General features: G+C 45.1%; 1 protein-coding gene across 4 annotated transcripts in view; it reads left to right on the forward strand.

Moving 5' to 3' along the window:
* Positions 1 to 13,143, forward strand: part of kif23 (kinesin family member 23) — a 38,643-nt gene extending 25,500 nt beyond the window's left edge. For 2 of the 4 annotated variants that reach the window (XM_042301991.1, XM_042301992.1), the window contains 7 exons: positions 559 to 759; positions 1,744 to 2,106; positions 2,547 to 2,783; positions 6,238 to 6,326; positions 8,178 to 8,259; positions 11,930 to 12,000; positions 13,041 to 13,143. In XM_042301991.1, coding sequence (XP_042157925.1) covers positions 559 to 759; positions 1,744 to 2,106; positions 2,547 to 2,783; positions 6,238 to 6,326; positions 8,178 to 8,259; positions 11,930 to 12,000; positions 13,041 to 13,056 — 1,059 coding nt within the window. In that variant the 3' untranslated portion in view covers positions 13,057 to 13,143. The remainder of the gene's footprint in view (positions 1 to 558; positions 760 to 1,743; positions 2,107 to 2,546; positions 2,784 to 6,237; positions 6,327 to 8,177; positions 8,260 to 11,929; positions 12,001 to 13,040) is intronic. The other 2 variants (XM_042301993.1, XM_042301994.1) reach the window with 1 other exon arrangement.
* Positions 13,144 to 14,706: the final 1,563 nt, after the last annotated feature.

Raw genomic sequence — 14,706 nt, forward strand, 5'->3', positions numbered from 1 at the left:
GCCGGTCGTTCCTGGAGCTCCTTGTTCTTCCAAGTGAGGCCAAATCATCCCACCTGTTAAGTCACAAATGTCTTCACATTTTTCACAATGGAAGGCGGCGAGTTACACTAAACCAAACATTTAGAGTTCTCACATTTCTTGGCTTTTGTGGAGTTTAACTGGCTCCCATCTTCAGTCATTAGCTAGCTTGTATATGCACAGATGGTGTGCACTCGGGTCTGGAAATACAGTCCCAGCACTAAGGCCAACCGTGACGTGAGGTTTATTTTTTTTAAATGAAGCAGGGTGGCTCCAATAAACAAACTTGGATTCTGTGTTAAACTTCACTCTAGTTGGTCAGAGCAGCTGGCTAACAGCTGGTGGCAAGCACTTTGAAGAACACAAGAAATGTAGACTAGACTTCATCAGGGTGCTTGATCTATACATCTGTTTTCCTACTCGTTAGTTAATTTACTCCATTAAGCTCTCGCATTAACACGTGTCCTGAGTTCTTGGTTTTTAACTGACAACCATCATCTGTCTGGGCACGTGTTAACCCTGGTTGTGGTGTGTTTCCAGGAGCGTCGTGTGTGCGCCAAGCAGCTGGAGATGCAGAACAAGCTGTGGGTGAAAGACGAGAAGCTGAAGCAGTTGAAGGCCATCGTGACGGAGAGCAAGACCCCCTCAGACCAGCGCCCCGCCCCCGACAAGCCCCAGCGCCCCTCCCGGGAGAGGGACCGCGTTCCCGCCAAGAGATCGGCCTCGCCGTCACCCGTTCCCGTACGTTACCACGACATGCGCTTCTAGAGCACTGACTCATCCAGCTAATATACCCTACTGATGTGTTTTCCTTTCCTAATCAAGCTACTGTTTCCCCCTTTACTGCTAACAGGTTGACCAGCCTCTTGACTGGCAGGTCTGTTAATCATGATGTGAAAACACATCTGACTGACTGGCAGGTCTGTTAATCAGGATGTGAAAACACGTCTGACTGACTGGCAGGTCTGTTAATCAGGATGTGAAAACACGTCTGACTGACTGGCAAGTCTGTTAATCAGGATGTGAAAACACGTCTGACTGACTGGCAAGTCTGTTAATCAGGATGTGGAAACACGTCTGACTGACTGGCAAGTCTGTTAATCAGGATGTGGAAACACGTCTGACTGACTGGCAGGTCTGTTAATCATGATGTGAAAACACGTCTGACTGGCAGGTCTGTTAATCATGATGTGAAAACACGTCTGACTGACTGGCAGGTCTGTTAATCAGGATGTGAAAACACGTCTGACTGACTGGCAGGTCTGTTAATCAGGATGTGAAAACACGTCTGACTGACTGGCAAGTCTGTTAATCAGGATGTGAAAACACGTCTGACTGACTGGCAAGTCTGTTAATCAGGATGTGGAAACACGTCTGACTGACTGGCAAGTCTGTTAATCAGGATGTGGAAACACGTCTGGTTGTTATTTTACGTGTTACAATGTGGACTTAATGAGTTGAATTTACTGACACTGACATTTTTGTAGAAGGTTCAACTGAAATCCACCGTTCTATCCCAAACTTTGTCAGACTTTGATTGAATGTAACATTTATGTAATTGTGTGTTGTTTATCTGGTGTTCATGCAGCCTGTGTGTGTTTGTTAGTGTGTGCAGCCAGCCATGTATGGGATGAATGGTATGTAATGGATGGATGCTATGTATCCCAACTAGCTGGTTGACTTGTCTATCTGCACCACCACCATACTCTGTACTCTGCCCTGCAGCCTGTCCACTCCAGGTCCAGCCAGGCCCTAGACCCAGTGTACGCCCCTCCCCAGCAGGTCAGACAGTGGCCAAGCTCCCACCCCACCTCCCCTCCTCAGAGCGCTAGCACCGGCACCAGCTCCCCCTCTGTCACCTCCTGCATCTCAGAGTGGGAGCAGAGAGTCCCTCAGGACAGACATGCTGACCCGGCCCAGTACGGGACCCCTAAGACTAGAACCTTAGCTCAGACCCAGGGTCTACCCAGCAGCCTTAGCAGGAGGAGAGGCAGGTGTTGGGAGAGGGCCAGAGAAAGAGAGGAAGAGAGAGAGGTTCCTGACCAGGCCTGTGATCTAGACCTAGAGGAACAGGAAGGAGCATACAGGGTCAGTGAGTCTCATCAGACTAAGGTGGTAAGGTCATCTGGTAGGTAGCAGAGCTGCATTTAAAGTAGATTCCTCCAACCAGCTCATCAGCTGACCTTTGGGTTTGTGGGGTAATGTTTTTATGAACACTCCCTCTATATAACTGGTACTGGTACTATGTTCTTGTTTACACTTTAGACTGAAATAAAATGATTTTCTAACGTAACAGGATTGGTTCTTCTAAATCAACATGTCTACTACCAAGCCATGTTTGTCGTTTTCTACCACCATGTTGACTGATCCCTGATTGAGTCAGATTGAGTTGTTTTTGTTTGGTTGGCTAGATTGTACTTCCTGTAGAGTTGATGATCTATTATTGTCACTAACTCCAGGAATAGTTTTATTGTTAGCAACACATGATTCTCTGACTTTCACTCTGCTTCATTTCCGTCGACGACCAGACGGGTCCCCCGGTGCGTGCGGTCCACAGGCGCTCCCACTCTGCGGGCGGGGAGAGGTGGGTGGACCACAAGCCGTCGTCTAACGTGGAGCTGGACACGGTGATGCAGCCCATCCTGGGTTCCAATGCCATTAAGGTCTCGGCCCCCAGCGAGAAGGCTCTAGCCAAATGTGACAAGTACATGCTCACTCACCAAGACGTGGCCTCTGATGGAGAGATACAGACCAAACTCATTAAGGTATGTACCAGCCAGACTTGCAGAAAGCTCTCTGAATTTATCTACCGTCAAATTTCAATGAATAGCCTGGCTGTTTATTTGCTTTAATCACTGAACACAACCAGCGCTTATTAGAGAGGGGCTTCTATTTGGGCCAGGCTTCTATTTCCTTACTAAACCACCCACCCCCACCTTGCAGTCTCGCCCTCTTCTGATTTTTTTTCTACTTTTTGACTTCGCCATTCTAACTTTTGGATCGATCCCAGATTGCCTGGCTGTTGCTTCACCCAAATTTTGTTCTGCCAATTTGATCATTGCTAGCTTGAATTTGATGTAATTTTCTTTTAGGTGGCACCATGGCTGGCAACGATGACAGAATATTTTGTCAATGACCTTAATGACCGTGGGAATATCAGTTGTCCATTGTAACCTTGAAATCTGTTAATTTAGACACGCTGTTTATTTGCTGAAATGTGTGCTGGTGTCGTAGCGTTTGCTGTCATTACATGTGACTGTTATCAAATCAATTCTGTGTAATTATTCCTTGCGTGATTAAACTAATCATGTAACTTTAATTAACTAGGAAGTTGGGGCACCACGGGAAAATGTTTATAGTCTATTTCCCGAATTAACTCATATCGATTACAGTCTTCTATTAATGTGTTATGACCTCATCAGTCTCATTCCTGAATGTTGCAAACCCTTGGAGATCTGCACCAACCCTAACATCATGAATCAGCGCTATACAAACTGGCTTAGTTATTTATATACTAACTAATCAATCACAGAATTGATTAGATCAGTTGTAGATTGTTATAATGGATACGTCAGAGTACCATTCGGTCGTTCAACCGGTTGTTTACCAGACTATAGAATTAAAATAGCTGCAGTCTGAATAATTTTTCCTTTTAGTTTGTAGATTTCTTAGCCATTTTCAACGTGGGAATGATCTCAATGTTCTCTGGTTCTGTCCTTTGGTAGAGTTGTCAACCATTTCAACATGTAGCGACAGCGTCCATGTTTTCTGGTCTATTGTACATTTTGTCGGAAGTAGGTTTTATCCTTTTAGCAGAACAGGAGGTGTTCACGGGCCACTGACTGATCCTAAGTTACTATGAAAAACAATTCTCATTTAGAAGAAAAACATCACGTTGTCTTTCCAAAAGTATTCTTATGCATAATCATTTATTTTATACAACTTTCAGATGCTAACCCCATAATTGAGAAGTGTATACAAACAAAAAAAGTTGTCTCCTGTCCTTCATGAGGTCACCAGATGAAACAAGCTTGACATGACTTAAGTTTCCACTGACCATTCCAACTGCTTGGAATACAGAAATACTGTTCAATTATTCAACCTTTTGATGTCCAAGTGTCTCTGTGTTCCACAGTCACATTCCACAGTCACATACATGGCTATATACAAGGAGTACCAGTACTGAGTCAATGTGCAGGGGTATGAAATAAATGAGGTAGATATGTACATATAGGTAGGGACACAGTGACTAGGCAACCAGATTAAACAGTAACAGCAGTGTATGTGATGAGTCAAAATGTTGTTACGATGGCCTTCATGATCAATGCAAATAGTTAGTCCGGGTATCTATTGTTTAACTATTTAGCAGTATTCTGGCTTGGTGGTAGAAGCTGTTCAGGGTCCTGTTGGTTTCAGACTTGGTGCATTGGTACTGCTTGCCGTGCGGTAGCGAAGAGAACCGTCTATGACTTGGGTGGCTTAAGTTTATGACCATTTTTAGGGCCTTCCTCTGACAACGCCCTGTGTAAAGTGTATATAGCGCCTTGCAGTTGGATGCCAAGTAGTTACCATACCAAGCGATGATGCAGCCGGTCAAGATGCTCTCAATGGTGCAGCTGTAGAACTTTTTGAGGATCGGAGGGCCCATAAGAAAATATTTTGTGATGCGTGTACCATGATAATTCCTAAGTGATATGGGCACTGAACTTGAAGCTCTCGTCCTGCTCCACTACAGCCCCGTTCGGTGTGGATGGGGGTGTGCTCGGCTCTCCTTTTCCTGTAGTCCACGATCAGCCCCTTGGTCTTGCTGACGTTGAGGAAAAGGTTGTTGTCCTGACATCACACTGCCAGGTGTCTGACGACCTCCCTATAGGCTCTCGTCGTCGATCGGACCAGCAAACTTAATAATGTTGTTGGAGTTGTCCACGGCCACGCAGTTGTGGGTGAACAGGGAGTACAGGAGGGCACACACCCGAGTGACCCACGTGTTGAGGGTCATCATGGCGGATCTGTTGCCTACACTCGGGACCTGGGGGTGGCTCGTCAGGAAGTTGAGGATCCAGTTGCAGAGGGAACTGTTCAGTCCCAGGGTCCTTAGCTTAGTAATGAGCTTTGAGGACACTGTAGTGTTGAATGCTGAGCTGTAGTCAATGAACAGCATTCTCACGTTGGTGTTCCTCTTGTCCAGTTGGGAGAGGGCAGTGTGGAGTGTATAGATAGATCGAGATTGGTTCATCTGTGGATCTGTTGGGGCGGTATACGAATTGGAGTGGGCCGAGGGTGTCTGGGATGATGGATTTGATGTGAGCCATGTCAGCCTTTCAAATAATTTCAGGGCTACATGTGTAAGTGTTACGGGGTGGTAATAATTTACAGGTTACCTTGGTGTTCTTGGGCACAGGGACGATGGTGGTCTGCTAGAAACATGTAGGTATTAGACTGGGTCAGGAAGAGGTTTGATAATGTCACTTTAGACCCTTGTCAGCGCATGCTCTGGGTATGAGTCCTGTTAATCCGTCTGGCCATTCGGCCCTGTGAATGTTACCCTGTTTTAAAGATCTTCTACGGTGAACGAGATCGGTCATCCGGAACAGCTGCTGCTCTCATGCATGGTACAGTGTTGCTTGCCTTGAAGCGAGCATAATAGGAATTTAGATCGTCTGGTAGGCTCGCAGCTCGTGGCTGTTTCCCTTTGTAATCCATGATGGTTTGCAAAACCGGACACATCTGACGAGCATTAGAAACGGCGTAGAAGGATTCGATCTTAGTCCTGCAGTGATGGTTTGACTGTTTGATGGCTTGTCGGATGTCGTAACAGGATTTCTTATTAGTGTCCCGCTCCTTGAAAGCGGCAGCTCTATCCTTCAGCTCAGTGCGAATGTTGCCTGTAATCCATGGCTTCTACTAATTTACTAGTACTACTACTGCTACTTTTACTAATTTACCAGTACTACTACCACCACCATGCAGAATTGGTCAGGAGCTCATAAAGGTGCCAGCTGTCCATCTCTACATCGCCATCTTTAATGCTTGTGTTCTCATGCCTGTATTCCTGTGGGGATCAGTTGGTGGCGCTAGAAACGTCTGGTTGTGGGTTCGATTCCCACTGGGGACCAGTATTGAAAATTTATGCACTCACTACTGTGGTGGCTCTGGATATGAGTCTGCTCAAAGACTAAAATGTGACTGTGTTGTGATGCCTGTGTTGTGAACTTTTAGGGTGAAGTGTTCAAGACACGAGGGGGAGGACAGGCAGTCCAGTTCACTGATATAGAAACTCTGAGACAGGAGCTGCCCACTGGACCAAGGTAGGTGTCCTGTCTACTGCCATTTTATGGCTGCTAACTTACTACTACTACTGCTACTACTACTACTACTACTGCTACTGCTAACTTGCTCCATACATCCCATGTTTCACGAGTTGAATTAAAATACTCCAGAAATGTTACACACAAAAGCTTATTTCTCTCAGATTTTGTGCCAAAATGTGTTTACATCCCAGTTAGTGAGCATTTCTCCTTCACCAAGATAATCCATCCATCTGACAGGTGTGGCATATCAAGAAGCTGATTAAACAGCATGATCATTACACAGCTGCACCTTGTGCTGGGGACAATAGAAGGCCACTCTAAAATGTGCAGTTGTCACACAACACCATGCCACATGTCTTGAGGGAGTGTGTAATTGGCATGCTGACTGCAGGAATATCCACCAGAGCAGTTGCCAGAGAATTTAATGTTAATTTCTCTACCATAAGCCGCCTCCAACGTCATTTTAGAGAATTTGGCAGTACGTCCTAACGGCCTTACAACCGCAGACCATGTGTAACCACAGCAGCCCAGGACCTTCACATCCGTCGTCTTCACCTGCGGGATGGTCTGAGACCAGCCACCCGGACAGCTGATGAAACTGGGTTTGCACAACCAAAGAATTTCTGCACAAACTGTCAAATCTTTTCAGTGAAGTTCCATCTGTGTGCATCGTCCTCACCAGGGTCTTGACTTGCTCCTCCACGGATCAATCCCACTTTTAACTGCACCGGGCAGACGGCGTGTATGGAGTCATGTGGGCAAGCGGTTTGCTGATGTCAACATTGTGAACAGAATTCCCCATGGTGGGGTTATGGTATGGGCAGGCATAAGCTACAGACAATGAACACAATTACATTTTATTGATTTGAATGCAGAGATACCGTGATGCGATCCTGAGGCCCATTGTCGTGCCATCCGCCTCATAACCTCATGTTTCAGCATGATAATGCACGGCCCCATGTCGCAAGTTCTTCCATGGCCTGCATATACTCACCAGACATGTCACCCATGAGCATGTTTGGGATGCTCTGGATCGACGTGTACGACAGCGTGTTCCGGTTCCCGCCAACATCCAGCTACTTCACACAGCCATTGAAGAGGAACAACATCCCACAATCAACAGCGTGATCAGCTCTATGCGAAAGAGATGTGTTGACTGCATGAGACAAATGGTGGTCACACCCAATACTGACTTGTTTTCTCTTGTTTGCTCAACATATTCATATCTGTATTCCCAGTCATGTTAAATCCATAGATTAGGACCTAAGGAATTGAATTAACTGATTTCCTTATATGAACTGTAACTCAGTCAAATATTTTAAATTGTTCCATGTTGCGTTTATATTTTTGTTCATTGCATACAGTGCATTCGGAAAGTATTCAGACCCCTTTTGATAGGTTGCAGCCTTATTCTAAAATGGATTAAATATTTTTTTCCCCTCATCAATTTACACACAATACCACATGACAAAGCAAAAACCGGTTTATTAAAAATAAAAAACTGAAATCACGTTTGAATACTTATGTAGACGCTCCCCATCCAACCTGACAGAGCTTGAGAGGCTCTGCAGAGAATAAACTCCCCAAATACAGGTGTTGCCAAGCTTGTAACTTCATACCTAAGACATGCGGATGTAGTCGCTGCCCAAGGCGCTTCAACATAGTAAAGAGTCTGAATACTTAGGTTATTTCAGTTTTTACAAATGTGCAAACACTTCTAAAAATGTCTAATCTTGGATCACATAATGATCGTTTTGTGAGTCTTAGATCAGAACGATAAGGTGAAGATCATTTGCTTTTGTATCGTCTGATGTTGATGTCAAACACTCACTGTGTTCCTCTGTTCAGCCGTAAGAGGAGGTCGTCAGAGGGCAACACTGCCCAGGGGGGCGACCGTATGGAGGGAGACTGGACAGATGTGGAGACCAGGGTAAGAGACAGGACTCACTCCCTACACTGGCTATTGTACTGTTTTTGTCTCGTCCCAGGTCAGTTTTTGCAGTACAAGCCCTAGTGTTACGAAACCCATAACAAGCCTACTGATTTTGCTGCACTCACTGGTCTGAAACCTGAATCATGTCTAGGGGTCCAAGGCCTTGTTGACTGGTCTGGAACCTGAATATTTACTCAGGGAGACGGCAACATTACCTTGGTCCAGGGCCAGCTTTGTCTCTGACCTCTTGGTCTTCCAAGCAAATGAGTATTTGTAAAGATGGTGAAGATATGTTACGCCCCACATGGACAAAAAGGAAAAATGCCAAAGGCATCCCCAATCTGAAGACTGAACCAAAGGAAAAATGCCAAAGGCATCCCCAATCTAAAGACTGAACCAAAGGAAAAATGCCAAAGGCATCCCCAATCTGAAGACTGAACCAAAGGAAAAATGCCAAAGGCATCCCCAATCTGAAGACTGAACCAAAGGAAAAATACCAAAGGCGTCCCCAATCTAAAGACTGAACCAAAGGAAAAATGCCAAAGACATCCCCAATCTAAAGACTGAACCAAAGGAAAAATGCCAAAGACATCCCCAATCTAAAGACTGAACCAAAGGAAAAATGCCAAAGGCATCCCCAATCTAAAGACTGAACCAAAGGAAAAATGCCAAAGGCATCCCCAATCTAAAGACTGAACCAAAGGAAAAATGCCAAAGGCATCCCCAATCTAAAGACTGAACCAAAGGAAAAATGCCAAAGGCATCCCCAATCTAAAGACTGAACCAAAGGAAAAATGCCAAAGGCATCCCCAATCTAAAGACTGAACCAAAGGAAAAATGCCAAAGGCATCCCCAATCTAAAGACTGAACCAAAGGAAAATGCCAAAGGCATCCCCAATCTAAAGACTGAACCAAAGGAAAAATGCCAAAGGCATCCCCAATCTAAAGACTGAACCAAAGGAAAAATGCCAAAGGCATCCCCAATCTAAAGACTGAACCAAAGGAAAAATGCCAAAGGCATCCCCAATCTAAAGACTGAACCAAAGGAAAAATGCCAAAGGCATCCCCAATCTAAAGACTGAACCAAAGGAAAAATGCCAAAGGCATCCCCAATCTAAAGACTGAACCAAAGGAAAAATGCCAAAGGCATCCCCAATCTAAAGACTGAACCAAAGGAAAAATGCCAAAGGCATCCCCAATCTAAAGACTGAACCAAAGGAAAAATGCCAAAGGCATCCCCAATCTAAAGACTGAACCAAAGGAAAAATGCCAAAGGCATCCCCAATCTAAAGACTGAACCAAAGGAAAAATGCCAAAGGCATCCCCAATCTAAAGACTGAACCAAAGGAAAAATGCCAAAGGCATCCCCAATCTAAAGACTGAACCAAAGGAAAAATGCCAAAGGCATCCCCAATCTAAAGACTGAACCAAAGGAAAAATACCAAAGGCGTCCCCAATCTAAAGACTGGCATTTTTTCTTTGGTCAGTCTTTAGAGGCTCAGCAACTGGCATTTTTCCTTTGGTTCAAAGGCGTCCCCAATCTAAAGACTGAACCAAAGGAAAATGCCAAAGGCGTCCCCAATCTAAAGACTGAACCAAAGGAAAAATGCCAAAGGCGTCCCCAATCTGAAGACTGAACCAAAGGAAAATGCCAAAGGCGTCCCCAATCTGAAGACTGAACCAAAGGAAAATGCCAAAGGCATCCCCAATCTGAAGACTGAACCAAAGGAAAAATGCCAAAGAATCTGAAGACTGAACCAAAGGAAAAATGCCAAAGGCGTCCCCAATCTGAAGACTGAACCAAAGGAAAAATGCCAAAGGCGTCCCCAATCTAAAGACTGAACCAAAGGAAAAATGCCAAAGGCGTCCCCAATCTAAAGACTGAACCAAAGGAAAAATGCCAAAGGCGTCCCCAATCTAAAGACTGAACCAAAGGAAAAATGCCAAAGGCGTCCCCAATCTAAAGACTGAACCAAAGGAAAAATGCCAAAGGCGTCCCCAATCTGAAGACTGAACCAAAGGAAAATGCCAAAGGCGTCCCCAATCTGAAGACTGAACCAAAGGAAAAATCTAATCTGAAGACTGAACCAAAGGAAAAATGCCAAAGGCGTCCCCAATCTAAAGACTGAACCAAAGGAAAATGCCAAAGGCGTCCCCAATCTAAAGACTGAACCAAAGGAAAAATACCAAGGCGTCCCCAATCTAAAGACTGAACCAAAGGAAAAATGCCAAAGGCGTCCCCAATCTAAAGACTGAACCAAAGGAAAAATGCCAAAGGCGTCCCCAATCTAAAGACTGAACCAAAGGAAAAATGCCAAAGGCGTCCCCAATCTAAAGACTGAACCAAAGGAAAATGCCAAAGGCATCCCCAATCTAAAGACTGAACCAAAGGAAAAATGCCAAAGGCATCCCCAATCTAAAGACTGAACCAAAGGAAAAATGCCAAAGGCATCCCCAATCTAAAGACTGAACCAAAGGAAAATGCCAAAGGCATCCCCAATCTAAAGACTGAACCAAAGGAAAAATGCCAAAGGCGTCCCCAATCTAAAGACTGAACTGCCAAAGGCGTCCCCAATCTGAAGACTGAACCAAAGGAAAAATGCCAAAGGCGTCCCCAATCTAAAGACTGAACCAAAGGAAAAATGCCAAAGGCGTCCCCAATCTGAAGACTGAACCAAAGGAAAATGCCAAAGGCGTCCCCAATCTGAAGACTGAACCAAAGGAAAATGCCAAAGGCGTCACCAATCTAAAGACTGAACCAAAGGAAAAATGCCAAAGGCGTCCCCAATCTAAAGACTGAACCAAAGGAAAAATGCCAAAGGCATCCCCAATCTAAAGACTGAACCAAAGGAAAAATGCCAAAGGCATCCCCAATCTAAAGACTGAACCAAAGGAAAAATGCCAAAGGCATCCCCAATCTAAAGACTGAACCAAAGGAAAAGCCTCACTGCTTACCAGCTGGGACCCTGAGCTGTGGTCATCAACCAGGCTCAGCAACTGGACAAGGTTTCTGCTGCCCCTGGGGGATGGAGTGTGGAACTGTATCCTGGCCTAACTGTGTGCTAACACCACTGCTACATACCACTATATTCATTGGCCTGTGACTGACCATAGGACAATGACCAAGACCGTACACTCATATCTGGTACCAGGCTGTCATGGCTGTAGGGTATACAGTAAGGTACAGGTAACTGCCAAAACAATGGATGCACGAGTCAATTAAAGATACAAAGTATATTGAAAGCAGGTGCTTCCACACAGGTGTGGTGCCTGAGTTAAGCAATTAACATCCCATCATGCTTAGGGTCCTGTATAAAATGCTGGGAGGCCATTGTTTTGACTACCATGGCTATAGCATGACAAAGCCCCCATCCACAGGGCAGTCTGTCACCAGATCTCAACCCAATAGAACACATTATTGGAGATTCTGGAGCGGCTCCCAAGACCAGTTTTCCACCATCAAAACACCAAATGATGTGGAAGAATGGTGTCGCATCCCTCCAACAGAGTTTCAGACACTTGTAGAATCTATGCCACGGTGCATTGAAGCTGTTCTGGCTTGTGGTGGCTCAACGCCCCCCATTTAAGACACTTGATGTTAAAACATTTCTGATCAGTTATAGTTAACCATTCTAGAAGCTTCCACACTGTGTGTTCTGTGTTCCAGTGTTCTATGGCTGTGGAGATGAGGGCTGGATCTAACCTGGGTCCAGGCTACCAGCACCATGGACATCAGAAGTAAGTATAATGTCTTCCATAGGTTTTGTTCTATTAATGCGTCTGAACTTTCGGGGGGACACTTTTCAAGGTTTCTAAATTAATACACAAGTGTACAAAACATCAGGAACACCTGCTCTTTCCATGACAGACTGACCAGGTGAATCCAGGTTAAAGTTATGATCCCTTATTGATGTCACCTGTTAAATCCACTTCATTCAGTCTAGATGAAGGGGAGGAGACGGGTTAAAGAAGGATTCTTCAGCCTTGAGGCATGGATTGTGTATGTGTGCCATTCAGAGGGTGAATGGGCAAGACAAGATATTTCAGTGCCTTTGAACGGGGTATGGTAGTAGGTGCCAGGTGCACCGGTTTGGGTCAAGAACTGCAACGCTGCTGGGTTTTACATGCTCCACAGTTTCATATGGATCAAGAATGGTCCACCACACAAAGGACATCCAGCCAACTTGAAACAACTGTGGGAATCATTGGAGTCAACATGGGCCAGGATCCCTGTGGAACACTTTCAACTCCTTGTAGAGTCCAGGCCCCGAAGAATTGAGGCTGTTCTGAGGGGCGAAAAGGGTTGGAACTGTTTTGTACACTCCGGAAGAGCATTGGGTTAACATTGGCCAGTGGAACCTTGTAGAGTCCATGCTCTGACAAGTTGAGGTTGTTCTAAGGGAAAAGTGTGGAGGGGAGGTGCAACTCAATATTAGGAGATGGTTTGGTATGTTCAGCGCATTAGGAAGATACTCCCATGTTTGGTATGTTCAGCGCATTAGGAAGATGCTCCCATGTTTGGTATGTTCAGCGTATTAGGAAGATGCTCCCATGCTTGGTATGTTCAGCGTATTAGGAAGATGCTCCCATGTTTGGTATGTTCAGCGCATTAGGAAGATGCTCCCATGTTTGGTATGTTCAGCGTATTAGGAAGATGCTCCCATGTTTGGTATGTTCAGCGTATTAGGAAGATGCTCCCATGCTTGGTATGTTCAGCGTATTAGGAAGGTGTTTGTGTGTTTCTAAAGTGAGTAACTGTTATGTTTTTGTGTTTTTAGACGCAGAAAGCCCTGAAGATCCTGTCTGGGCTGCTCCATACACTCCCTCCCCCTGTCCTCAGCAGCCCTCCCTCTGTCCTCAGCAGCCCCTCCCCCAGCCCTGTCCTCAGCAGCCCCTCCCCCCTGTCCTCAGCAGCCCCTCCCCCTGTCCTCAGCAGCCCCCTCCATGTCCTCAGCAGCCCCTGTCCTCAGCAGCCCCTGTCCTCAGCAGCCCCTGTCCTCAGCAGCCCCTGTCCTCAGCAGCCCCTCCCTCTGTCCTCAGCAGCCCCTGTCCTCAGCAGCCCCTCCCTCTGTCCTCAGCAGCCCCTGTCCTCAGCAGCCCCTCCCTCTGTCCTCAGCAGCCCCTGTCCTCAGCAGCCCCTGTCCTCAGCAGCCCCTGTCCTCAGCAGCCCCTGTCCTCAGCAGCCCCTGTCCTCAGCAGCCCCTGTCCTCAGCAGCCCCTCCCTCTGTCCTCAGCAGCCCCTCCCTCTGTCCTCCTCAGCCCCTCCCTCCTCACCTCCACGCGGCTGGTGTGCAATAGCTAACACTCTGGAAACGTTTTATTTTTAATCTTTAGCCTTAGTAACAACTATTTAAACATTTCCTATTGCTTTTTTTATATATGAAAAACAGTGTGTATACACTACCGTTAAGTTCGGGGTCACTTAGAAATGTCCTTGTTTTTTGAAAGAAAAGCAACAAAAAAGTCCAGTAAAATAACATCAAATTGATCAGAAATACAGTGTAGACATTGTTAATGTTGTAAATGACTATTGTATCTGGAAACGGCAGATTTTTAATGGAATATCTACATAGGCGTATAGAGGCCCATGTGCACCGGGACCTCCCACTCTTTCTATTCTGGTTAGAGACAGTTTGCGCTATTCTGTGAAGGGAGTAATATACAGAGTTGTATGAAATCTTTCTTGCGTGGAATAGCCTTCATTTCTCAGAACAAGAATAGACTGATGAGTTTCAGAAGAAAGGTCTTTGTTTCTGGCCATTTTGAGCCTGTAATCGAACCCACAAATGCTGATGCTCCAGACACTCAACTAGTCTAAAGAAGGCCAGTTTTATTCCTTCTTTTAAACAGCACAACAGTTTTCAGCTGTGCTAACATAATTGCAAAATTATGATGATCAGCCAGCCTTTTAAAATGATAAGCTTGGATTAGCTAACACAACGTGCCCTTGGAACACAGGAGGGATGGTTGCTGATAATGGGCCTCTGTACGCCTATGTAGATATTCCATTAAAAATCAGATTTTTCCAGCTACAAAAGTCATTTACAACATTAACAACGTCTACACTGTATTTCTGATCAATATGATTTTTTAATGGACAAAAGTGCTTTTCTTTAAAAAAAAAAAAATTAAAAAGAGGACATTTTCAAGTGACCCCCAACTTTTGTACAGTAGTGTGTTTGTGTGTATATATACATCAACTTATTTTGTAAAATATTTAATATTTTGGTGTGTGGTGTGGTCACATATAAAGCCAGTATTAACTGAATGCATCATGATTCAGCCAAAGATGGACTGCTGTGGTTCATAACGAACTGGGCCTGTTGACAATATAACAATAGTTCAATGTTTTCAGATTTCTTCTTTTTTTTTAAATAAGGGATAGTTGTATTTTGTTAGGTGGCACATAGGCAAGTCAGTGAAGAGTAGCCTGGTTTCAGATCC

Source organism: Oncorhynchus tshawytscha, linkage group LG19 (genome assembly GCF_018296145.1).
Source record: "Oncorhynchus tshawytscha isolate Ot180627B linkage group LG19, Otsh_v2.0, whole genome shotgun sequence".
NCBI classification, from domain to species: Eukaryota; Metazoa; Chordata; class Actinopteri; order Salmoniformes; family Salmonidae; genus Oncorhynchus; species Oncorhynchus tshawytscha.